A 25,407-nucleotide genomic window follows, 5' to 3' on the forward strand; every position below is an offset into this window, starting at 1 on the left:
TGTAGCGGAATCCCCGTAGGGGCTGCTAAGTGTTGTGGCCCACCTGTCACCCTGCCTGGCCGGCGTTCACCTCACAGACACTCCAAGACAGAAAAACAGTCCATGTGCTTGTGTTTATGTTTTATTGAGGGATTTGAACTTAGATGGGGTATATGAAGTATGGGATGCCCAATGGAATTTTGCAGGAATTTCTGGAACAACGATATACACTTAGGTATATACAACCCATTTCTCCTCCTGCACATCGCTTCCTTTCTAATGTTCACTCCTCTCTCCTCCTGTACATCACTTCCTCTCTAATGCTCATTCCTCTCTCCTCCTGCACATCGCTTCCTCTCTAATATTCACTCCTCTCTCCTCCTGCACATCACTTCCTCTCTAATGTTTACACCTTTCTCCTCCTGCACATCGCTTTCTCTCTAATATTCACTCCTCTCTCCTCCTGCACATCACTTTCTCTCTAATGTTTACTCCTTTCTCCTCCTGTACATCGCTTCCTCTCTAATGTTCATTCCTCTCTCCTCCTGCACATCACTTCCTCTCTAATGTTCATTCCTCTCTTGTCCTGCACATCGCTTCCTCTCTAATGTTCATTCCTCTCTCCTCCTGCACGTCGCTTCCTCTCTAATGTTCAGGCAAAGCTAGCACAAAGTGGATAGGCCTGACACTGGCTCCGCCAGGTCTTAGCAATTGCCCTTTGCAGGCAGGGGCCGCGAGCCCCTATAGTGTAGCAAAATAGAAAGTCTCTGGTGCTAGCTGTCCTACATGCAGCTACCGAGCCCAGTAAGCTATCTTCAGGCCCTGCCAGCCCTCCTGGCTGCAGCTGCCCTTCTCCACTGCCCATGACACCACAGTCTATTCCTCTGGTTCTGCACCCATCCCAGACTGCATCCTCCCAGAACGCTCAGGCGTGCCTATATATACTACACAGACTGCACTATATACTCTGAACTGTATTATATATACTATACCAATTGCACTATATACTCTGAACTATATTATATATACTACAATGACTGCACTATATACGCTGAACTGCATTATATATACTACACTATATACTCTGAACTGTATTCTATATACTACATGGACTGCACTATATACTCTGAACTGTATTATATATACTATACGAACAGCGCTATTTACTCTGAACTGCATTATATATACTACACTGACTGCACTATATACTATGCACTGTATTATATATACAGTCAGGTCCATAAATATTGGGACATCGACACAATTCTAATCTTTTTGGCTCTATACACCACCACAATGGATTGAAACAATCAAGATATGCTTTAACTGCAGACTTTCAGCTTTAATTTGAGTTATTTACATCCAAATCAGGTGAACGGTGTAGGAATTACAACAGTTTGTATATGTGCCTCCCACTTTTTAAGGGACCAAAAGTAATGGGACAATTGGCTGCTCAGCTGTTCCATGGCGAGGTATGTGTTATTCCCTCATTATCCCATTTACAAGGAGCAGATAAAAGGTCCAGAGTTCATTTCAAGTGTGCTATTTGCATTTGGAATCTGTTGCTGTCAACTCTCAATATGAGATCCAAAGAGCTGTCACTATCAGTGAAGCAAGCCATCATTAGGCTGAAAAAACAAAACAAACCCATCAGAGAAATAGCAAAAACATTAGGTGTGGCCAAATCAACTGTTTGGAACATCCTTAAAAAGAAAGAACGCACCGGTGAGCTCAGCAACACCAAAAGACCCGGAAGACCACGGAAAACAACTGTGGTGGATGACCGAAGAATTCTTTCCCTGATGTAGAAAACACCCTTGACAACAGTTGGCCAGATCAAGAACACTCTCCATGAGGTAGATGTATGTGTGTCAAAGTCAACAATCAAGAGAAGACTTCACCAGAGTGAATACAGAGGGTTCACTACAAGATGCAAACCATTGGTGAGTCTCAAAAACAGGAAGGCCAGATTAGAGATTGCCAAACATCTAAAAAAGCCTTCACAGTTCTGGAACAACATCCTATGGACAGATGAGACCAAGATCAACTTGTACCAGAGTGATGGGAAGAGAAGAGTATGGAAAAGGAAATGAACTGCTCATGATCCAGAGCATACCACCTCATCAGTGAAGCATGGTGGTGGTAGTGTCATAGCGTGGGCACGTATTGCTACCAATGGAAATGGTTCTCTTGTATTTATTGATGATGTGACTGCTGACAAAAGCAGCAGGATGAATTCTGAAGTGTTTCGGGCAATATTATCTGCTCATATTCAGCAAAATGCTTCAGAACTCATTGGACGGCGCTTCATAGTGCAGATGGACAATGACCCAAAGCATACTGTGAAAACAACCAAAGAGTTTTTTGACGGAAAGAAGTGGAATGTTATGCAATGGCCAAGTCAATCACCTGACCTGAATCTGATTGAGCATGCATTTCACTTGCTGAAGACAAAACTGAAGGGAAAATGCCCCAAGAACAAGCAGGAACTGAAGACAGTTGCAGTAGAGGCCTGGCAGAGCATCACCAGGGATGAAACCCAGAGTCTGGTGATGTCTATTCGTTCCAGACTTCAGGCTGTAATTGACTGCATAGGATTTGCAACCAAGTATTAAAAAGTGAAAGTTTGATGGATGATTGTTAATCTGTCCCATTACTTTTGGTACCTTAAAAAGTGGGAGGCACATATACAAACTGTTGTAATTCCTACACCTGATTTGGATGTAAATACCCTCAAAATAAAGCTGAAAGTCTGCAGTTAAAGCACATCTTGTTCGTTTCATTTCAAATCCATTGTGGTGGTGTATAGCCAAAAAGATTAGAATTGTGTCGATGTCCCAATATTTATGGACCTGACTGTACTACACTAACTGCACTATATCCTCTGAACTGTATTATATATACTACACTAATTGCACTATATCCTCTGAACTGTATTATATATACTACACTAATTGCACTATATACTCTGAACTGTATTATACATGCTACACTGACTGACTGCACACTACACTAACTACCTGCCTAATCTCCATTCATTCACTATATATGGCCGCCGTGTAAGCAGCAGCCTTATATAGTGTGGGTCGTGGACTTAGCCCCTGAGCCATGATTGGCCAAAGACACCCTGCCTTTGACCAATCATGGCTACCACAGCACATCTCGCTGTGATTGGCCAAAGCATGCAGGTCAGGTGCATGCTTTGGCCAATTAGCAGCCGTCAACGCACTGCAATCTCGCAGTCCATTATGGGGTGCTCCTCTGCGGACGAACTTGCCGCAAGTACCCCTTATGTTAGTTTGTTCTATGAACAGCTTGTGTTCGAGCCGAACTTAAATTCGACTTAAACATCCAGCCCACCCCTAACTACAGTGTACCCATCTTCTGATGGCTACTTCCAGCAGTATAATGCACCATGTCACAAAGCTAAAAAACATCTCACCACTGGTTTCTTGAACATGACAATGAGATCACTGTACTCCAATGGCCTCCACAGTCACTATATCTCAATCCAATAGAGCACCTTTGGGATGCGCATCATGGATGTGCAGCTGACAAATCTGCAGCAACTGCGTGATGCCATCATGTCAATATGGACCAAAATCTCTGAGGAATGTTTCCAACACCTTGTTGAATCTATGCCATGAAGAATTAAGGTAGTTCTGAAGGGAAAAGGGGGTCCGATACTAGCAAGGTGTACCTAATAAAGTGGCCGACGAGTGTAGAGTGCAGCATGACTGCAGAGGAGAACAAGAAATCAGAATAACCCTTACATTTTACTTTCTTTAATACTTGGTTGGCTGGAACCACATGGGATGGGAGATGGATATTGTTTAGTTATACATCTTCTGGGCTACCTTTCCTTTGTTTTTAAATTGTCTATTCATTGGTATACATGAGTGTGGTGCAATAAAAAAAAATCATCATTTATGGCTTCCATCAGTGAAAACACAGAATCAAACGGTAATCTGTGGCAGATACCTTCCCTGTTGTTCTCAGTCCTGGTCTGCAGCCACACTCTCTACAATTGATAAGGTAGACTGCGGAAAGGCTTAACTTAGCTTTGGTCTAAACATTTTTATAATGACATGGGCCTCTAATGACAGATCTCAAAGCACAAAGAAGTAAAAGGCCGATGTAAATGCTTCACTGTCTCTAGATTATGAAAAGTACACCTTGACACATTTTATAAAATTTTGTAAATTGTGGTTGTGCCAGCACTTTTACTATACAAACATGAAAAGTTTTGAGCTGCCAAATGATACCCTATACATTACTGTTCTTAAGCATATGGTGAGGTAGCAATCTTAAATACTTATATTCCTCATTATCCGCAGCTTAACATCATTTCTAATTGCCCTCTACCAGTTTCTCTACAGTGCCCAGCACATAAATAATAGCTTCATTAGACATGTACTGAACATGTTGTTACGAACTGCATCTTTCAGGTATAATCATGTCTGTAGGGACAGATTTTTACTAAATGCACAATCATTGTTGTTAAGGTAATAAGGGAATGGAATTATTTTTAATTCCAGTTATCTTAAAGAACAGAAGGAAAAACTTTTATTTTATTTTAAATAGATTAACCACTTCAATACCGGGCACTTTCGCCCCTTTCCTTCCCAGGCCAGTTTTCAACTTTCAACGCTCTTTCACTTTCAGTAGGAATTGCGTGGTCATGCAACACTGTACTCAAATGATTTTTTTTTTTCATTTTGTTCACACAAATAGAGCTTTCTTTTGGTGGTATTTATTCACAAATCAGTTTTTTATTTTTTGTGACATAAGCGAAAAAAGAGTGGAAATTTAAAAAAAAACAATATATTTTCTACTTTCTATTTTAAAAGAAATCCAATAAAATCTAATTTTGTCATACATTTAAGCCAAAATGTATTCTGCTACATGTCTTTGGTAAAAAAAAAATCCTGTTAAGTGTATAATAATTGTTTTGTGTGATCACGGACATGTACGCAGATGATCATGTACAGATATGCGCAGATGATCACAGACATATGTGTGCAGATGATCATTGGGACATGTGATTTTACTGTTACATATGTGGGGGACAGGTGCTTTTACTGTGTGGGGACATGTGTGTGGGGACAGTGTTTTGGGGACATTGTGATTTTACATTGTGTTGGGCCGGTGATCAGTGTGTAAAAAACTGTAAAAAACAGCTCATACTTACTGATCACCGGCTGGCTTCAGCGATCCGCTCTCCTCTCCTCACTGACAACTTCCGTGTGAGGAGAGGAGAGCCGATCGCCTAGTAACCGGCTCTCTATTTACATCACATGACAGCTGTGATTGGACACAACCGTCATGTGATCAGGAGGGCCAATCACAGAGCCCTCCTACCGATCAGAGATGCGCCGTGGTGACACGAGTGCATCGGGACCGCCCCGCTGCGCGGACACGCGTGATCCCCCTCCTTCTGAGGGACATTCCTGAACGTCCACTCAGAAGGAGGAAGCGCCCACTCGGCCGTATATGTGCAGTAGCCGGGTGGGAGGTGGTTAAGGGAGGCTTATAACCCCTGTCAGTTTTTTTGCCATCTGTGTCCCATTGGGAAGATTTCTCCTAACTTCTAAGCCCAAAGGCAAAACAGGAAGTAAGAGTAAATCTCCACAAAGTGAAGAAATTTCTTTATCTGAGCAGAGTCAACAAAAACTACTGTTGACCACTGAAAATCTAGGATATTCTTTCACTTTTAGTGATAACAATCACCAGGACATATAGGGAGGGTAAGTCTCCCTAACGGGTTCACAGATAGTAGTAAACACCTGACAGGTGGTCCAATCCCCCTTCACTCTCTCCAAAACTAAAGGAAATGTTTTGCATTCACATACATTAAGAACATTGAAAAAGCAAATGGGTTTTAAAAGTCAGTTTATCCTTAAACACTATATTTTTTTTTGCTTAAAAGAGAAGTATGGCTTTTTTGCAGATTTATACTTACCTAGGTGGATGCAGCATCGGCCCGATGCTGCATCTGTCCCCCGGAGTCTCTGCACTGAGAACCGACCGATTGAACACCGCTGATCATTCGGTTCTCACAGCTCCCTGAGTAGAGAGCTGGAGACTGTCTGTCACAGCTCTCTGCTTTAAGCAGCCACCAGTCCATCTGCAGCCACCTATAGACATAGGATCATCACCCAATCCAGCACTGATGTCATCTCATGTCTACAAAAGACCTTAAGAGAATTTTTTGAAGATTAAGCTCAGTACATATCCTGTACCAGAAGGGGTCACTAAAAGCCTTTGCATATTCAATCATATGTGGCATTTAACGCACCTTCATCACCTTCAGGTAGTGCATATAACACATAGGTTGGGCCTCTAACAGACCTTGGCTCTACCACTAGTGGTCCTCAATTATTCAACACAAACGTACATTAAAACCAAAATTCAACAAAGGATAGAGATAACATATTATAAATAAAAACTAGAATCATATGTGAACATTTAACTGCAAATGCAATGTAGCGGAAAGAATCCATCATTCAGGGTAGATTTTTATTCACTAATGTTTTTCCAAGATGGGCGCTTGCCAGAAAATCTGTTCAGCAGCCTGATCTTTTAACCAAAACCATTATCTCATGCTCATAATCACAGTGGGGTTGATTTACTAAAACTGGAGAGTGCAAAATTTGGTGCAGCTGTGCATGGTAGCCAATGAGATTCTAACTTCAGCTTGTTCAATCAAGCTTTGACAAAAACCCTTGGAAGCTGATTTCCATGCAGAGTTACACCAGATTTTGCACTCTCCCATTTTAGTAAATCAAGGCCAGTTTTATAATTAGAAATCAAAGAGCCCCATGGGGAAATTGACAGGTCAACCCATTTAAAAAAAAAAAATAAAAAGGTCCACAGCTCCTACCCCTGTTTTAAGTTAATCCTGTTCATCCCTTCCAAGACCTCTTACTCTCTAGCTCCCTCGTGCCCTCCTCCCATACTCGCCTCCATGACTTCTCCCAAGCCTCACCCATCTTTTGGAATTCCCTACCCCAATCTGTCCAACTATCTCCAACTTTATCCACTTTTAGACAATCCCTGAAAACTTTTGTCTTTAAAGAAGCCTATCCTGCCTCCATCTAACAACTGTACTTTAATTTTCTTCATCAGCTCATCCCCCACAGTTATTACCTTTTGTATCACTTGACCCTCCCTTCTAGATTGTAAGCTCTAACAAGCAGGGCCCTCTGATTCCTCCTGTATTCAATTTGCATGACAGAAGATTGTGACCGGCTCTCTATGGAGCCGGTTCACATATCTCTGTTGCAGCTGCGGAGCGGCTTGCACAGGAATCCTGTGCGTCTTTGGCTCCGTTTCAGGGCCGAATTCAGGCGAAAATGAAACAGTGAACAGGGTCACCCTGCTGAGAGCCACATCCAGCAGCAATGTGAACCCAGCCTGGATGAAGAGATGTACTTTACTTCAATTTTCAGCTTTCAGCGCTGTCACACTTTGAATGACAATTGCGCGGTCATGCAACACTGTACCCATAAGAAATTTTTTTAACACACTGTGACCAGAGCAATACAGTGTTACCATAGTAAGACTGTACTACTCTGGGGAAGTGATCAGGACTTTTTTTTTTTTTTTTACATATTATGATGAAATTTACTGGTATAAACAACCATTTTTACTGAAATAAATATTTTCATTCAGTGTCTTTTGTTGTGATTAGCTGTGGTTGGCCAAAGTGAATCACATGGTACATATGGGCTGTGATTAGCACTGCCTGTGACCAATCACAGCTAGCAACACAATTGTATTCAACTGATGGCATGAAAGGAAGTCATCCATTGTTTACAACTGTCATGTGATCTGGTGTAATTGGTCACAGTGATTACAGAGATCATACTGGCAGCGGGCCCGTACAGTGATCAGTACAATGATCGCGCCGCTGCACGGCCCCAAGAGAGGCACGTCCTCTTAGGTCAACAGTTCTCCCGTCCGGCCACCATTGAACTATAGGTCGGGCAGGAAGGTGTTAAGTTCCACCTTCACCCAACTGCACCCTTGGATCCCACAGGAGTCATGTGGGCCATTATAGTGATATATTTTAGATGATGTTGTCAAATCAACTACCAACAGAAAAAGTACATAAGTCAATATTGGTCTGTTCTGTTGTAACAAAAACACTTGAAACTGGCTGATGTTGCTTCACCTGACATGTACGTTCTAGGTTATACTATAAATCTAACTTACTGGTGAATCCTCTGCTGGCTGAAGGGTGCAGTGTAGCAGTCATTTTCTTCCAGGTCCGGAATTGTCTCCTTGTCCAATCTCATGGGCTTTTTAGGCAGCCATCCCCGAAACCTGCTCAGTTGCTTCTCCATCCTTCAAAAAGCGAACAAAAGATTAGCCTTTACTCTCCAAAAATCATAACTGTATCACATGTTTATAATTATTTGTTTGGTAATTTACAAAAACAATTTTTAAAATACAAAAATGTTTTATATGAAATCTTCTGTCACACTACATTAAGGACCCATTCACACTTGGTGATTTGGAATCGGGGACAGAATCGCCGCCTCAAATGCAATGGGATTTTTCTATGATTGTAGTGCAACAGAATTGTGCGGTAATCGCAGCATAACATGCCTTTATAAAATTGCGTGAAGCCTGCCAATTAGCAAAGAGCAAAAAGAGGGAAGACTAGTTAAGTTAGCAGACGACCAGGATGGACCCTTGTTATGGCAAACTGACCCTTTCTACCACCTTCAGTGCAGAATTTGCCCAGGTTAGGGACATTATTCATAAGTATTTGCCCATCCTGAATATTGATACAACCTGTGCAGACATTCTTAAACAGGGGGTTAACATAGCATCTAGAAGAGCACCCACTAAAGTCAGTCATTATCGCCAAGTTTTTTCAATCCTTGCAAACATGTGCAGTCATTCACGTGGCTGCACTTTAAAGGAAATTTTAAATGTGGAGCTCATGACTGCCCCTAAAGTGTGAATGGGGCCTAAAGATCAAATAAGCCAGAAGAATACCAGTTAACCTCTGTGCATTTATTTTTTAGATGTACTGGTTGACAGAAAAACTAAAGATATTTCCTGACACATCACAACATACCACATCTCAGCCTTTCAATATTTTCTACTCCCCAATGTTTCTATCTATATTAAAAACTACAATCCTGTGATCCTGGTCATACACAAACTGTGACCTTTGAGCAAAAAGTAGACATACCCATACACAACAACATACTGAAATGATCAGTCCAGGAATTTCTACAGTTCACATTTAAAGGAAAACCTTCATGAGTGAAACCTGGAGGCTGCCATTGCTGTAAGGGCTCATTTACACTTACATTGTCCTCTGAAGAGTGATGCACCACACGTTGCTCTTTAGAAAGGGTTTGACAGGCAGTGACCTCACCACCTGATTTAACCCCTAAAAACCTGCAGCAATGAGCCACAACTATGTGTACAGCACATGGTTCTGGCGAGATTGCTGTGCGGCCCCATTAAGATGAATGGCCTGACAACCAGGGAACTAGAGTTTTCAAATGAAAGATCACTCTTGTTTTCTTTAAAATACCTCTAATTGTTGTCTATGAAGTACAATATTAGAAATATGGCACTGAGAAATATGTAATGCGTTATAGCCTCAGCAAGGTTTACTTTAACATATACATTATAAAAATTCAAAATAAGTGCTCACCAAAAATACACTATAGTTTTTCTTTATTGTGAACCCGTTTGATTGAGATATTTAAAATATAACAGCATCATTTAGCATTATATTTGAATTATCTGGAATTATGGATACACTGACACACATATATAAAAATAAATTCTATTGATCTATTTCCTTGAATTTTTCTTGGCTTATAAAAGACAGTGTACATTTTTTTTTCTACATAAATGTAGGTACAAATAGCTGCCTGTGGAATGATTAAATCGGAGTTACGTTTCACAGGATTTCCCAGATAAATTTGTATCACTTTTACATTTTCTGCACAATAAACATCAGCCAAGACGAAAATCTGATTTGAGTCATACTGACCTGCTCATGAACTTGTATCGTCTGTGCAGGTAATAGATTTTTCTCCTGGAAGAACAGCAAAAATGAAGCCAGTCGAGAAGAAAACCCATCGACAGTTACAGTATGAACTAACAAGAAAGCAAAGGAGATTGAAGACAGAAGCCTGTAAGAGGTGGAGGAAGAGACTAGAGAGATTAACACACACACCAGTCAGCAGGAGACTGTTGTGTCATCATTGCTATACACATCTAATGCCCTCTACACCTTGGCCACCCTATGTATCCTTACTACCAACACCAAGAACATATATGTTAGGCTTCCGTACCCTAACACACCTTGTCTGTTTTAGTTGAACACATACTTGTTGAAAAAATCAAATGTTGAACAAATGCCTATTTTGTAAAGGAAAAAATAATATTACTGTTATTATCACATGTTATGTTATCTACTAATATCTGAATGAGTACTATCATTTTCACATACAGGGCCTAAATAAACAGTGCAATGAGCAATGATGTGCAGTAACCTGGCAGTGTAACTATGTTCCTCTGGACCCTGATGCAAAATGTGGACTAAATAATATCTACCTATTATTAATAGCACCTACCATTTAACACACAGGCATGAAGACAACAAGGACTACTGAATCAGACATGGAGCTGGTCCTCCACGGACCATGGGTTCAGTAATAGATGGCACTCCACTGACAGAATTTAGAAAATGTGATTACTGTTCAGCTGCCATTAATTATGGCACCAAACCACTAATTTCCTTTCTTATGCAGAGTTTATGGGTGCCACTGGAGACAACTGTGATTGTGGCACATTATTGTTTTTTTCCTTTTTTATTAAAGGGATTTGTTGTGTGGTTAAATTTTTTTGTTTGTTTCCAAAAATAGGCTCGGTCTTTATATACCTACTGACATTGTTCCACTGTTCATATTTTGAACGTAAGATAATTTGGTTGTTCACTTTGCAAGAGCAATTACACTGTGCAAGAACATTTTCCCCCGAGCTGGTGAAATTTAATTTTGCAAAGAATACTCAATTATGTGCAAGGGAATTAAAAAAAAAAAAAAACAGCAGAGCCTCACCTCATTCACTAAGCTCTGGGGAAAATTCCCTTGCAATGTGCAGTTTCCCTTGTATAGTGAACAGTTTGGTTGCCTTTAGTAAATCGAGCCCAATGTCTTCAGTTAAAGGGAGTAATAAGAAAGGGGATTTAGGACTGCATTTTAGCCTTTCTTCTAGGAAAAGGGTTGTTGTGGTATAGAAAGATAGGATAAGGGAAAGGGCATTTAAAACAGCAGACCTGCATTTGCATATAGGGTAGAACTGTCATGTCTATGACTCTTTTGGGAAGATTTTCCCAACACATTCTGTCCCTGTGACACCAGGACCAGAAATGTGGAGAAAGGATGCCATTGGGGAGGAAAGGCAACAATAATAATGGAAAGAAAAAAAGGCGTCTCTAAGTGCAGAAGTAAAACTTTATGTTTCCCAAAAGGGTTAAAACCACTTACAAAAGGGTGGACGGGTAGAAGCACATCATATTAGTAATATGGCAGGTGGTCCAGCGTTCTGGTAGTCCCAAGGAGTCTCAGTGATTGATTCCTTCTTCAAGCAATGACTCTCTCTCTGAAGAAGGAACCAATCAGCTGTTCTGAAATGTGTTGCATGTTGTTGACATCACTTCCGGCTTGCTGTCCACACTGGTTGCTGGTTCCTTCCTGCTTATGTCACTTCCTGGATTCGGCTTCCATGCTGTCTCAGACAGCCTTGCTGTCTTCCCAGTATCCAGGAGAGTTGTGGCTTTCATCTGTCGGCCACTTCAGAATATGCTGCCATAGAATCACACCTGGGGATATCATTGAGACTCCTTGGGACTACCAGAACGCCAGACCACCTGCCATATTACTAATATGATGTGCTTCTACCCGTCCACCCTTTTGTAAGTGGTTTTAACCCTTTTGGGAAATATAAAGTTTTACTTCTGCACTTAGAGGCGCCTTTTTTTCCTTTTCATTTCACTTTCAGAGTTTGCTTCTCTCCTCAAGTGCTGCCGAAAGTGCATGAAGACCCTCTTCTATTTCTACATAGACTGATATCTGCTTGGTTTGTTACTCAGAGTGCCCTTATACGCATTTTTATCAACAACAGCAATGGAAAGTTCCCATGGGTTCTACCCTTCCCCACTCTCATTAGGGAATTTTGTGTCTGACCCCATATCTGTCTCTTCTTGTTCCTCTCACTGCCTGTTTGCTAGACAGAAAGTGAAAGGAAATCTCCTCAATGAAAACATACCGTAGACAGCAATAGAAATGTACAGTATAAGAGGTTTTCCCACTACATAAAAAAAAGTTTTGTCAGAAATTGCAGAAGTTATGATCATACATATTTTAAATAAGCTTAACACGTGTGTGTGTGCGCATGTGTGTGTGCGTGTGTGTGTGTTTATGATTTCCACTCCTTCAATCAGAAATCAATGCCCCTCCCCTGTCAGTATCAAATAAATGTGTTTTGTACCTACTACTTGCCCATAGTCAAGGATAATTTATTTTTTGTTGGTATAACCTGATATATATATATATATATATATATATATATATATATATATATATATACATACACAAAAAATGCATCTATAAGTTTAATTTACAAGAGCAGGTCATTGTTATTGACATGTGCTTTGCTGGTAAAAAAAAAACAAAACATGTTTAAGTCTTTAAAAAGCTGCACATATATTATCTCTGTGCACCACTGCTTTCATTTTAGTATGTAGGCGGCTGATGCTCTTCTGTTCTGTGGCTCACTTAATAGCATTGCGATAAACTAAGACATGAATTATAAATTATGTATACATAATTTATTTGTACTTGTCCCCAATAACCTCTAGTGAGCCATTAAAAGATTAATTCCACTAGCTGTGTGATTATCTGTGTGTGTATGAGACAGCGTTTGCTGATTGTCTGGGTGGCAGTTCATTACATATCTCTGCAACAATGACAGCTGTATACACTCTACGCAACTGACACCCATCGGGCAGTTTGGCAACCGTCAGTATTTTTACTGGCAGCCAGTAAAAAACAGGCTATTTTCTCCTGCCAGTAAATGCCAGTAAAAGTAAAAGGTTGCCAGTAAAAAAAAATGGCTGTGATGCTCGGCTTGGTCTGGAGCCAGCTGGGACCATCCGAGTGCTGTGATTGGGTGGCTCTGGCGGAGGCGGTGCCTGAGCATTGTTGTGTGATGTCATGGTGCATTGGAGCCAAGCAGAGCGGCCAGAGCTTCGTGTGCGGGTCTGCCGTATGGGAGCAAGGCAGGCTGGGATCAGGACTGTCAGTGCTGTTTGGACTGGAGTGGACTGGAGGGACCACTTGGCTTGAAGAGAGACTGTCACTGTGAATCAGGAGGGGACGTGTTGTGTCAGTGAGGTCTCATCCTCATCTGTGCTGCTGCACACTGCTGTCATTGTCACTGTGAGAGTCAATTTTATGTGTGTGTGCCGCCCATTCTAATTTTTTGGTAGATAATAAGGCAAAAAATATGTTTTTTGCCTTATTATCTACCTTAAATCATATTGATAATTGCATATTGTATTTTTTGTAGCCTAATAACTCACTAATTTGCACTTAAAACTGTAATTTTGTAACTTTTGGAAATGCCAGTAAAAACTTGGCTGTGCCAGTAAATTTTGGGTGTTGTGTCAGTCTGGTAGGTTGGCAACACTGCCATCAGGGCATCATCCACACTGACATATAGCTTATTTCCTCACTCTAAATTAATTCTTGTCCCTATGTTTTTATACTGAATAAATAATTACACTCTATACTATGGAGAAAACTAATTATTTTTTTAATCGCAACTCTCAAGGAACACCATATGTGCTGAAAAATGCCAGTTGCCCAGCAGTCTTGCAAATCCTTCAATATATTTTGAGTCACTGACTTAGAACGTGCATGAAGCAAGTAAAACTACAGTGACGTCAACTTGATCTCCATAGTTACACTGGGTCAGTGACTCAGGAAGTATTGCAGGTATTAGAACTAGAGTGCAAATCTGATTGCAGTTCTGCATAGAAACCAATCAGCTTCCAGTTTTTTTAACTTAATTTAGATTACCATATTTATCGGCGTATAACACGCACTTTTTTCCCCTTAAAATAAGGGGAAAATCGTGGGTGCGTGTTATACGCCGATCCCCGCCGACATTCACATAGCTTGTATTTTTAAACATGGCGCCGCGGAGTTCGGAGGGACTCGGGGGCGCTCGTTCAGTTGAACGAGCGCCGCCGAGGACACAGTGACTGGGCGGAGCCGAGATACACATAGCCGAGGGTTCTCGGCTTTTCTCGGCGCCGTTCACAGTCACGCCCAGTCCCGCCATTGGACCTCTGTTATGTCCATCATAGGGACTGGGCGTGACTGTGAACGGCGCCGAGAATAGCCGAGAACCCTCGGATATGTGTATCTCGGCTCCGCCCAGTCACTGTGTCCTCAGCGGCGCTCGTTCAGCTGAACGAGCGCCCCCGAGTCCCTCCGAACTCCGCGGCGCCATGTTTAAAAATACTAACTAAACGTTTGTATGTCGGCGGCGACAAGGCTGCATGGACCACTGGGGACAAGGCTGCACTGGGGCAAAGCTGAACTGGGGCAAAGCTGCACTGGGGACAAGGCTGCACTGGGGCAAAGCTGAACTGGGGCAAAGCTGCACTGGGGACAAGGCTGCACTGGGGCAAAGCTGCACTGGGGACAAGGCTGCACTGGGGACAAGGCTGCACTGGGGACAAGGCTGCACTGGGGACAAGGCTGCACTGGGGCAAAGCTGAACTGGGGACAAGGCTGCACTGGGGCAAAGCTGCACTGGGGACAAGGCTGCACTGGGGCAAAGCTGCACTGACAAGGCTGCACTGGACACTGGGGAAAGGCTGCAGATGAACACTGATGAGGCTGCATTGATGGGCATTTAAATGTAAGTTTTTTTTCCTTAAACTTCCCTCCTAAAAGTTTTTTCCTTAAAATTCCCTCCTAAACTTGGGGTGCGTGTTATACGCCGACGCGTGTTATACGCCGATAAATACGGTAATTAAAAAAGCTGAAGTTAGAAGCTGATTGGCTACCATGCACAGCTGCACCAGATTTTGCACTCTACAGTTTTAGTAATTCAACCTCACTGTGACAGCAAGGTAATTAGCAGTTTCAGAGTTTGGCAATGGCAGACTCCTCTCAGCACAGGTTTTCTATACTATTCACAACATTCTAAAATACCCATAATATTAAAATATAGGAACTGCTCCCTTGAACATGCTCTATACTTTCTCACAGTGGTGGCCCCTCTAATCCATGCGCCCGGCCCCTAATCAACATGCAGGGTGCCAAACGCATGAATTTCAATGGTTTTTTTTTAAGCACATGATTAGAGCCTGAGGCTCTAATTGGGTTAAAAAAAAGGGTGTGCTCGGGGCGGAGAGTACTGCGCCCTGAGCCCACCCAGTTGTGTGACAATAGTGAACTAATAATCACTATTGTCTTCCTGCTTCTCCTCCCGGCCAATCAGGAAGCGGGTCTTAAGACCCGATTGGCCGCGAGGAGAAGCGACCGTTTTGGCCTCCGAGAAAACGGAGGGAAAGCCGGCAAGGAGGAGAAGCAGGGGGATGCCGCCGAAGCTGCCCGCCACCTAGATGGGGTAAATGTAGGGCCAGTGGGCAGACAGGGGGGTATCTGGTTTGCCTATTGACTGAACGATGGGGGTGTTTGACTGACCGACCACCCAAACAGGGGAGGGTGGGGGGTTTGACTGACAGACGGACCAAGCGGGGGGGTAGCCAGTAGTTTGTTTGCCCCCCCCCCAAAAAAAATGGAGTACCAGCCGCCACTGCTTTCTCATACCTACTGTATCTCATTTTGTCTCCGAGAGCTGCTATGTTTCCATCTATGATACACTTATGAGCTCTGGGTCCTTGGCTAGCAACCAGCTTGCCTCTGCTATAACTCAATGTTTGAAACTGCTAATTCAGAGTTTTTATAACTTGTTTTTGCTTCTTGTGTCAGTACTGATTATATGTCTACAGACATGTTTCTGGTTATGTTGGTACAGAAATCATAGTGTCTTTGGTGATGTTAGCATGGTACTGATTCTGTCTATACAGGCATGTTTCTGGTTATGTTGGTATAGAAATCATGGTGTCTCTGGTGATGTTAGTATAGTACTGATTCTGTCTATACAGGCATGTTTTTGGTTATGTTGGTATAGAAATCATGGTGTCTCTGGTGATGTTAGTATGGTACTGATTCTGTCTATACAGGCATTTTTCTGGTTTTGTTGGTACAGAAATGATTGTGTCTCTGTGGCATATATCTGGTGATGTTAGTACGGTATTGATTCTGTCCATACAGGCATGTTTCTGGTTTTCTTGGTACAGAAATGATTGTGTCTCTGTGGCATATTTCTAGTGATATTAGTAGTATGGTACTAATTCTGTATATACAGGCATGTTTCTGGTTATGTTGATACAGAAATGATTGTTTCTCTGTAGCATATTTCTGGTAATGTTAGTATGGTACTGATTCTGTCTATACAGGCATGTTTCTGGTTATGTTGGTATAGAAATGATTGTGTCTCTGCGGCATATTTCTAGTGATGTTAATACAGTACTGATTCTGTCCATACAGGCATGTTTCTGGTTTTCTTGGTACAGAAATGATTGTGTCTCTGTGGCATATTTCTAGTGATATTAGTAGTATGGTACTAATTCTGTATATACAGGCATGTTTCTGGTTTTCTTGGTACAGAAATGATTGTGTCTCTGTGGCATATTTCTAGTAATATTAGTAGTATGGTACTAATTCTGTATATACAGGCATGTTTCTGGTTTTCTTGGTACAGAAATGATTGTGTCTCTGTGGCATATTTCTAGTGATATTAGTAGTATGGTACTAATTCTGTATATACAGGCATGTTTCTGGTTTTCTTGGTACAGAAATGATTGTGTCTCTGTGGCATATTTCTAGTGATATTAGTAGTATGGTACTAATTCTGTATATACAGGCATGTTTCTGGTTTTCTTGGTACAAAAATGATTGTGTCTCTGTGGCATATTTCCGGTGATGTTAGCATGGTACTGTTTCTGTCTATACAGGCGTGTTTCTGGCTACTAATATGTTACTGATTGTGACTGTTGGTTGTAATAGTATGATGCTTGTTTAATCTCACTGTCAATCACATGTTTGATTAATGAATTGTAGACATATTTTTTTAATCAGGGAAATATAAAGTGGGCTGTGTGTACCTACCTGAAAGGCATCCTAACATTCATAAGTTCGGCATATCTTCCCAGGACCTCCCAGGGTGCGTGCACTTTTACAAACATGATGTCACTGTTGGTAATAGATGACTGTAACAAAACCACAGGAAGGACCAATGAGAATGTGCAGTCCCACAGGTGTCCAGAAATTATTGCACAAGCTAACCATACACTAGTTGAATTTCATTGGAAAATTTTCATTTTAAGATTTGTTTGATTTTCTAAACTTTAGTGGGGTCAGATTGACCGTTGCTTTCAATGAGATGAGAAAATTCAAAGGAGAAGGATGGAAAATGTTTCTGGAAAGAACTCATTTCCATCAGTGAATGTGGTCTTCCTACAGAAAACTCCATTCACATGTGTTAAAAGCAAACTTTTTGTTAAAGAACAACATTCTTCAAGTCACTGATGAGTATTTTCACACGAATGTTCATAAGAAAGATCGTTTGAAAATCTACTAGTGTATGACCAACTTGAGGCAACATTAGTCACTGTTTGCATACCTCAAAAACATGTATCTTAATGTTATTGTATTTCAGTAATCACACTCTGTCTTTTATGTTACAAAATACAGTAGATTAAAAAAAATTGCTACTTATTCTTTATTCTCCTAGAAACATGCATTTAGAAATCTTCTACCCACACAAGTACTGTTTGTTGTACTTGTGTCACTTTGTTTTATATTATAACAGAACACTCTTGTAATTAGTAATACAAGAACACTCAATTCACTGGAAGTTCTTCTATTGTTGGTGCACTGCTACTCCACACAGTTGAGTCTCTCTCTTGTATTGCTTGAACACTAGTACTTCTCTTTACTGATTGCGGAATGCCTACAATCTAGTGCTCCTTCTATTTGTACGAGTACTGCAGTATGCTGCTAGTCTTTCACTCACATTTATTGTTAGCCTAGTAGTTCTGCACACACATATGCCTTTTAGATTATTAGAATTTGAATTCTGTTCATTAAAAGCTCAAAACGTATGTCTCTAAGGGCACATGCTTAATTTGCACACTCTAGTGTGTGGTTTTAAATTGTACTAGCAAACTGCCTTGTTCTCACATCAGTACTACATAAGGCAACGCTTCCCAATGCAGCCCAATGCTGCTAATAGTGTTGGGTGAACGGTTTGAGCCGAGCAAAAGTTCGGCCCAAACATCGCCTGTTTGCCCGTTCGATGAATACCCGAACTTGGGGGGCGCTCATTGAGCACCCCAAAATGCACTGCGCACGTCACAGTGCATTCTAGGGCCCTAATTGGATGAAGCTTTGCCCCGACCGCTGGTCGGGTGCAAGGCTTTGCCAATTAGGGCACAAAGCACTGACAGAGCCCCAATTAGACAAAGTGATGATGACTTTCTCCAGTCATGGCTCAGTGCTCATAGACTGACACCACACTATTATTATTATACAAGATTTATATAGCGCCAACAGTTTGCGCAGCGCTTTACAATATGAGGGCAGACAATACACTTACAATACAAATCAATACAGGAGGGATCAGAGGTCCCTGCTCGTTAGAGCTTGCAATCTAGAATCACTATGAAAGGTTCCTTCCCATAGGAAGCTTTTACAGTTTGTTGTCCTGGAGATAGATAGAGCAGGGCTTTAGAGCGAGTTAGTGTGTTCACTTATTAACCAGTTGCCAACCGGGCCATAGCCGAATGACGGCTGCAGCGCCGTCTGATAACTCGGGGAGGGCGTACTATGAATCGCGCTCCTGGGAATGTCCATGAACGTTGGGTCCTCCGGACCCGGAACGTTACGGAACAGGGTAAAGGGCCAATGACAGCGGCCCTTTACTACGTGATTGCCCCGTCCAATGATGGAAAGATCAGTTGTAAACAGACCAGAGCATGTCTGGTTCAGCTCCTCCCCTCTCCTCCCACCGATCTGTACAGTGTGCGAGGAGAGGAAGGAGCCGGGTGCAGCAGCGCTGTGGGCTAGATCTGAAATGTCTACAGTGCCAATCTTTGCTCCATCTCCATGCTCATTCCTGCCCAGCCATGCTCACCCATGCTTCATCCATGCCCAGCCATGCTCATCCATGCTCATCCATACCCAGTCATACTCAGCCATGCTCATCCATACTCAGCCATGCTCATCCATGCCCAGCCATGCTAATCGATGCCCAGCCATGCCCATCCATGCTCATCCATGCTCAGCAATGCTCATCCATGCTCAGCAATGCTCATCCATGCCCAACCATGCTCATCCATGCTCATCCATGCCCAGCCATTCCCATCCATGGCTCATCCATCCCCATCCATGCTCATCTGTGCCCATCCATGGCTCATCCGTGCCAATTCATAGGTCGTCTGTGTCCATCCTTGGCTCATCCATGCTCATCCGTGCCACATCCATGTCACATCAGTACTCATCCGTGCCACATTCATGCCACATCAGTACTCATCTATGCCACATCCATGCCACATCAGTGCTCATCCGTGCCACATTCATGCCACATCAGTACTCATCCATGCCACATCATTTCTTATCCATGCCATGTCCATGACACTACAGTGTCCATCAGTGTCTCACAAAAGTGTAATAGGTAGTCAAATTAGATGTGTAATTTATGCTCCTAGAACACCTGATGGTGCTCCCTGTATGTTGGGCCTCTGTATGTGGCCAGGCTGTGTAAAAGTCTCCCACATGTGGTATAGCCATACTTAGGAGTAGCAGAATATATTTTGGGGTGTCATTTTTTCTATGTACATGCTATATGTTAGAAATATCTTATAAATGGACAACTTTGTTTAAAAAACACGCATTTTCAGTTTCATTCCACATTTTTCAAAAACATGTGGAAAAAAATGACATGTTCAAAAGACTCATTATGCCTCATAGATTATACGTTGGGGTATTTGCTTTACAAAATGAGGTCATTTTTTGGTGTTTCCATTGTCCTGATGCTCCAGGGCCTTCAAAAATGTAAGAGGTAGTTAATAAATTAAATGTATAATTTATGTCCCTAGAACGCCTGATGGTGCTCCCTGTATGTTGGGCCTCTCTATGAGGCCAGGCTGTGTAAAAGTCTCACACATGTGGTATCACCATACTTAGGAGGAGTATTAGAATGTATTTTAGGGTGTAATTTGTGGTATGCATATGCCGTGTGTGAGAAATAACTTGTTATCATGACAATTTTGTGAAAAAAAAAGAAAAAAAAATTCATTTTGCATCAAATTGTGGGGAAAAAATTACAACTTCAAAAAACTCTCCATGCCTCATACTAAATACCTTGGAATGTCTACTTTCCAAAAAGGGGTCATTTGAGGGTTTTTGTACTTTCCTAGCTTGTTAATGTCTCAAGAAATAAGAATAAAACAACAAATATGGCTCCACAGCTTGTAGACTCTATAACTTTCACAAAGACCAAATAATATACACTTATTGTGGTTATTTTTACCAAAGATATGTAGCAGTATAAATTTTGGCCAGAATTTATAAAGAAAAAGCACTAATTTGCAAAATTTTATAACTGAAACAAACAAAATTGCATTTTTTTACAAAATTTTCAGCAAGTTAATGAAACCCTCTTGTGTTCCTGCTGGAGCATATCCTGCATGGCATTATGAACAGGGCACTCAAGGCAGAGAAGCTGGAGGAAGAGGAGGACTTCCTTTTCTCTCAAGGCCCACTTTATGCAGACACCATTCTTGCGACGCCACAGAACACACAAGAGGAGAGGGAGGAGGAGGATTCTGGCAGTTTTGAAGGCATAGAAGCAGAGGAAGACATATGTCAAACTTTAACCACTTAAGCCCCGGACCATTTTGCTGGCCAAAGACCACAGCACTGCGTCCCTTTAACTGACAATTGCACGGTCGTGCGACGTGGCTCCCAAACAAAATTTCGTTCTTTTTTTCCCCACAAATAGAGCTTTCTTTTGGTGGTATTTGATCAGCCCTGCACTTTTTATTTTTTGCGCTATAAACAAAAAAAGAGCAACAATTTTGGAAAAAATGCATTATTTTTACATTTTGCTATAATAAACATCCCCCGAAAATATATAAAAAAACACTTTTTTTCCTTCAGTTTATATGTATTCTTCTACATATTTTTGGTAAAAAAAAAAATCGCAATAAGCTTTTATTGATTGGTTTGCACAAAAGTTATAGCGTTTACAAAATAGGGGATAGTTTTATGGCATTTTTATTAATAATTTTTTTTTTACTAGTAATGGCGGTGATCAGTGATTTTTATCATGACTGCGACATTATGGCGGACACATTGGACATTTTTGACACATTTTTCGGACCATTGTCATTTATACACCAATCAGTGCTATACAAATGCACTGGTTCCTGTGTAAATGACTCTGGCAGTGAAGGGGTTAACCACTAGGGGGCAGTGTAAGGGTTAAGTATGTCCTGGGGAGTGATTCTAACTGTGGGGGTGCGTGGCTACGTGTGACACATCACTGATCTCTGCTCCCAATCACAGGGAGCAGAGATCAGTGACACTGTCACTAGGCAGAACGGGGAGATGCTTGTTTACATTAGCATCTCCCCATTCTTCCTCTCCGTGAGGCGATCGCGGGTATCCCTGAGGAGATTGAGTCCACGGGACCCGACTCACGGAGGTCCCTGCCAGTGCGCGCCGGCGCACAAGCGACGGCATGGCGGCAAATTTAAAAGGATGTACGGGTACGCCCATTCTGCCGACGTACATCGGTGTGCGCTGGTCGGGAACTGGTTAAAGTGGATTTAAACCCCATTCATGAAATCTGCGCTGGGCACATATATCTGCAGTGTTTTCTTATCTCTCTTCAAAGCCCTATGTCCCGTGGCTTTCTCCTGCTCCGTTCTTCTGTTATCAGCATGATAACTAATGACAAGTTCTCCGTCAACTGTAATAAAACCAGCCTAAATTTTGTGTCAGGGTGGGTGCTATAAATAGATTAACAGAGAGCTGGTTAATTCACAGCACAGCTCTGCACGTCTCTGCCTATGTGGAGGGGGGTGTGTGCCTTTCCTCCAATCAGCTGTCTCGCAGTGTATGGCAAGAATCCACATCCACAGGTGAATCAGGAAAAGAGAATTCTTACAGGATGTGCACTTTCTAAACAGTATATATAGTTAAAGACAGCAGTAAAAAGTAAAACTTATGTAGGAGGATTTGTTTCATATCTGTGTATCATCTGAGGCTGTTCACTTCACTGGGTATATGTGAGAGTTTTCATCCACTTTAAGGGAGTGTTTTCAGTCCCCAGAAACCTTGGGAGTAGTATGTGGCTGGAAGGAGGTAGTTCCTGATACTGTAATCCTCAGCGACAAACTTGCGGTGCATAGGCTCCCTTTTTCTTCAAAGCCTGTGAAAGTACTCGATAATTTATGTGGCATTAAGGATAAGGATCAGTATTGGTTGGCAACCCTCATTGACCACCATTACAAGAGGAAGGTTTTAGAACTCATCCTGCCCTCGCAAAGGGAGCACAGGATGAAGTATTTTGAGGACACCTTAAAGAGGAGTTTTTGTAACGTCTTTCCAGACTTTGGTAGGTGACAGTCTCATGGAAAAGCTAGTTTTGAGGCTTCTGTTGGTCAAAGGAAGAGCGGTGGAGAAGGGGGCTGCCTCAGTGATGCATTTCAAAAAATCTTTTTGTTCTCGGCGCCCAGGGCTGTCAGCTTCAAGATCCCATCGGCAGCATCTGCACCATATGGTGGAAGATTATCTGGGGCGAAAACAGACATGGAGAGTTTTCCAATAGACAATCCACTGGGTTTCTGAGAATTTCATGAGAATAGACTGGCCAGTATGCAATGAGCTGCTGGGCTGCCCTGCATCCAGTGTGCTTTCCAAATGGGCATTCAGTGCTGCTGGAGGTTTTGTGACAGAAAAAAGAGCGCATCCGTCCACAGACTCAGTTGACCGGCTGACATTTGTCAAAATTAATCAGTCCTGGATTATCAGCAGCTATCAAGCCCCTGATGCTGATGCCGCTGATTAAGTGTTATTGTAATCTCAAATCTCTGCAAGACTATCTAGGCTGCCGAGTTTTGTGGGTGTTGATTTTATCTTGAAGTAATTTTTTGGTATAGGTTTCAAGGGCCAATTTTTCAGCATCTGTTTGGCAGGTGCATCAAATTATTTTTTTTTTTACAGCAAGGTCAATTCTTGCTTTCATCAAGAGTACCTCTAGAAGGTTATGGGGTGAAGGCACCACCAACACCCAAAGACCAATTTTTCTGCAACTGTGTGACAGGGGCATCACATTTAAATTTTTTACAGCAAGGCCAATTTTTGTTTTGATCAAGAGTATCTCTATAGGGTTACGATGTAAAGGCACCACCAATTCCCAAAGGCTTGTTCACTGTGGTGCAAAAATGTGTTACTTCCATCCAAAGTTTGCCAAAGAGACACCAGAACATATCCAAAAAAAATCTCTAATCTTGTTTTGAGTGCACTAAATTGTGGCCACATCAGACTGGCTCCCAAGCCGTTATTTACAAAATAAAGAAACCTTGCAGGGAAAATAAATTTAAATTTAATTTTTTTTCTTTATAAATGTCTGTTTTGCTGCAGCAGGTTCTATACATAGTACAGATGCGCCACTTTACAGGCAGACTAAGGGGACCCCCCCAAGCAAAAGATTTTTTCATTTTTATTGTTTCACTTTAAGCATCATTAAAATCACTGCTCCTTTAAAAATTATCTCTTTTAAAAGTTTTTTTGCATTGGTACTTGTCCCCCAGGTCAGTACCTGGACCCCCATCCCCTTTTTTGGTCAATAACGTGCATATAAGCCTTCAAAATGGGGATTTTTGATATTTAGACTTCAATTGGGTTCCCCATTCGGGTGCGAACTTTTGCGATGTTCAAGAGTTCTGGCACAAACCGAACCGGGGCGTGTTCGGCCCATCTCTAGCCCTTAAATAGCAGAATGTGTTTTGGGGTGCATTTCTAAGTATAACAAAAGATGAAAAACATAAATATATAACTGTGTATATATAATATAATTCACAGTAGCACTCTAAAATGTGTCCAAAAAAACAAAAAAGACAAAAAATAAAAAATATCCTCAAAGGAGTTGTAAACCCTTGTTTTTTTGTTTTTTTAATAACAAACATGTCATACTTACCTCCACTGTGCAGTTCATTTTGCACAGAGTGGCCCCAGTCCTCCTCTTCTGGGGTCCCTCAGTGGTGCTGGTGGCTCCTCCCCGCATCGAATGTCCACACTGGAGAAGGCTCTCATACGGTGGACATCCGTGCGGACTAGGCCCTGCCCCCCGGAGCGGCGTCATTGGATTTGACACCTGTGCGGGCGTGCTCCTGAGTCAGGACTTGGCCCACCCCCCCGGCGCAGTGTCATTGGATTTGAATGACAGCAGCAGGAGCCAATGGCTGCACTGCTATCAATCTATCCAATCAGGACACGAGACACCAGCTAGAGCTGGTGTGCTCGTTCCCGGACGGAAGATGACAGCATTCAGGTAAGTAAAACGGGGGGGCTGGGGGGCTGCAGCAATACAGAAGGTTTTACACCTTAATGCATAGAATGCATTAAGGTGAAAAAACATGAGGGTTTACTACCCCTTTAACCGGTTCCTGAGCCAGTATGCAGCAGTATGGCTCCCCTGTGCGAGCCGTCATAGCTGTACGTTGGCTCTTTAAGATGCTGTAGGAAGCCTGGCAGCGTGTCCCCGAAGCCAATGCGAGTGCCCAGCGGACGTGCTGACCACCAGGCACCCGTAATCACTCATGACAGAGTGAGAACTGGGACCTGTGTGTGTAAACACACAAAACCCGGTTCTCTCAGGGGAGAGGAGACAGGTCGTGTGCTCTTACTAAGTAGGAACACCAATCGGTCTCCTCCCCTAGTCAGTCACACCCCCCCCCCCACAGTTAGAAGACACCTAGGGAACACAGTTAACCCCTTGATCACTCCCTAGTGTTAACCCCTTCCCTGCCAGTGACATTTATGCTGTAATCAGTGCATTTTTATAGCATAGATTGCTGTATAAATGCCACTGGTCCCAAAAATGTATCAAAAGTGTCTGTTTCCTCCACTGCAATATCGCAGCCCTGATAAAAATTGCTGATCGCTGCCATTACTAGTAAAAAAAAATAAATAAATAAAACTACCATAAATCTATCCCCTATTTTGTAGACGC

General features: G+C 42.1%; 1 protein-coding gene across 3 annotated transcripts in view; it reads right to left on the bottom strand.

Annotated features, from left to right (window-relative positions):
* The window catches only part of ANO4 (anoctamin 4), a 360,013-nt gene that overhangs the window by 121,630 nt on the left and 212,976 nt on the right, over window positions 1–25,407 (bottom strand). For all 3 annotated transcript variants that reach the window (XM_073620380.1, XM_073620381.1, XM_073620383.1), the window contains 3 exons: window positions 17,274–17,374; window positions 10,007–10,051; window positions 8,197–8,328 (listed from right to left, as the gene is read on the bottom strand). In XM_073620380.1, coding sequence (XP_073476481.1) covers window positions 8,197–8,328; window positions 10,007–10,051; window positions 17,274–17,374 — 278 coding nt within the window. The remainder of the gene's footprint in view (window positions 1–8,196; window positions 8,329–10,006; window positions 10,052–17,273; window positions 17,375–25,407) is intronic.

This window comes from Aquarana catesbeiana, linkage group LG03 (genome assembly GCF_042186555.1).
Source record: "Aquarana catesbeiana isolate 2022-GZ linkage group LG03, ASM4218655v1, whole genome shotgun sequence".
Taxonomy (NCBI): Eukaryota; Metazoa; Chordata; class Amphibia; order Anura; family Ranidae; genus Aquarana; species Aquarana catesbeiana.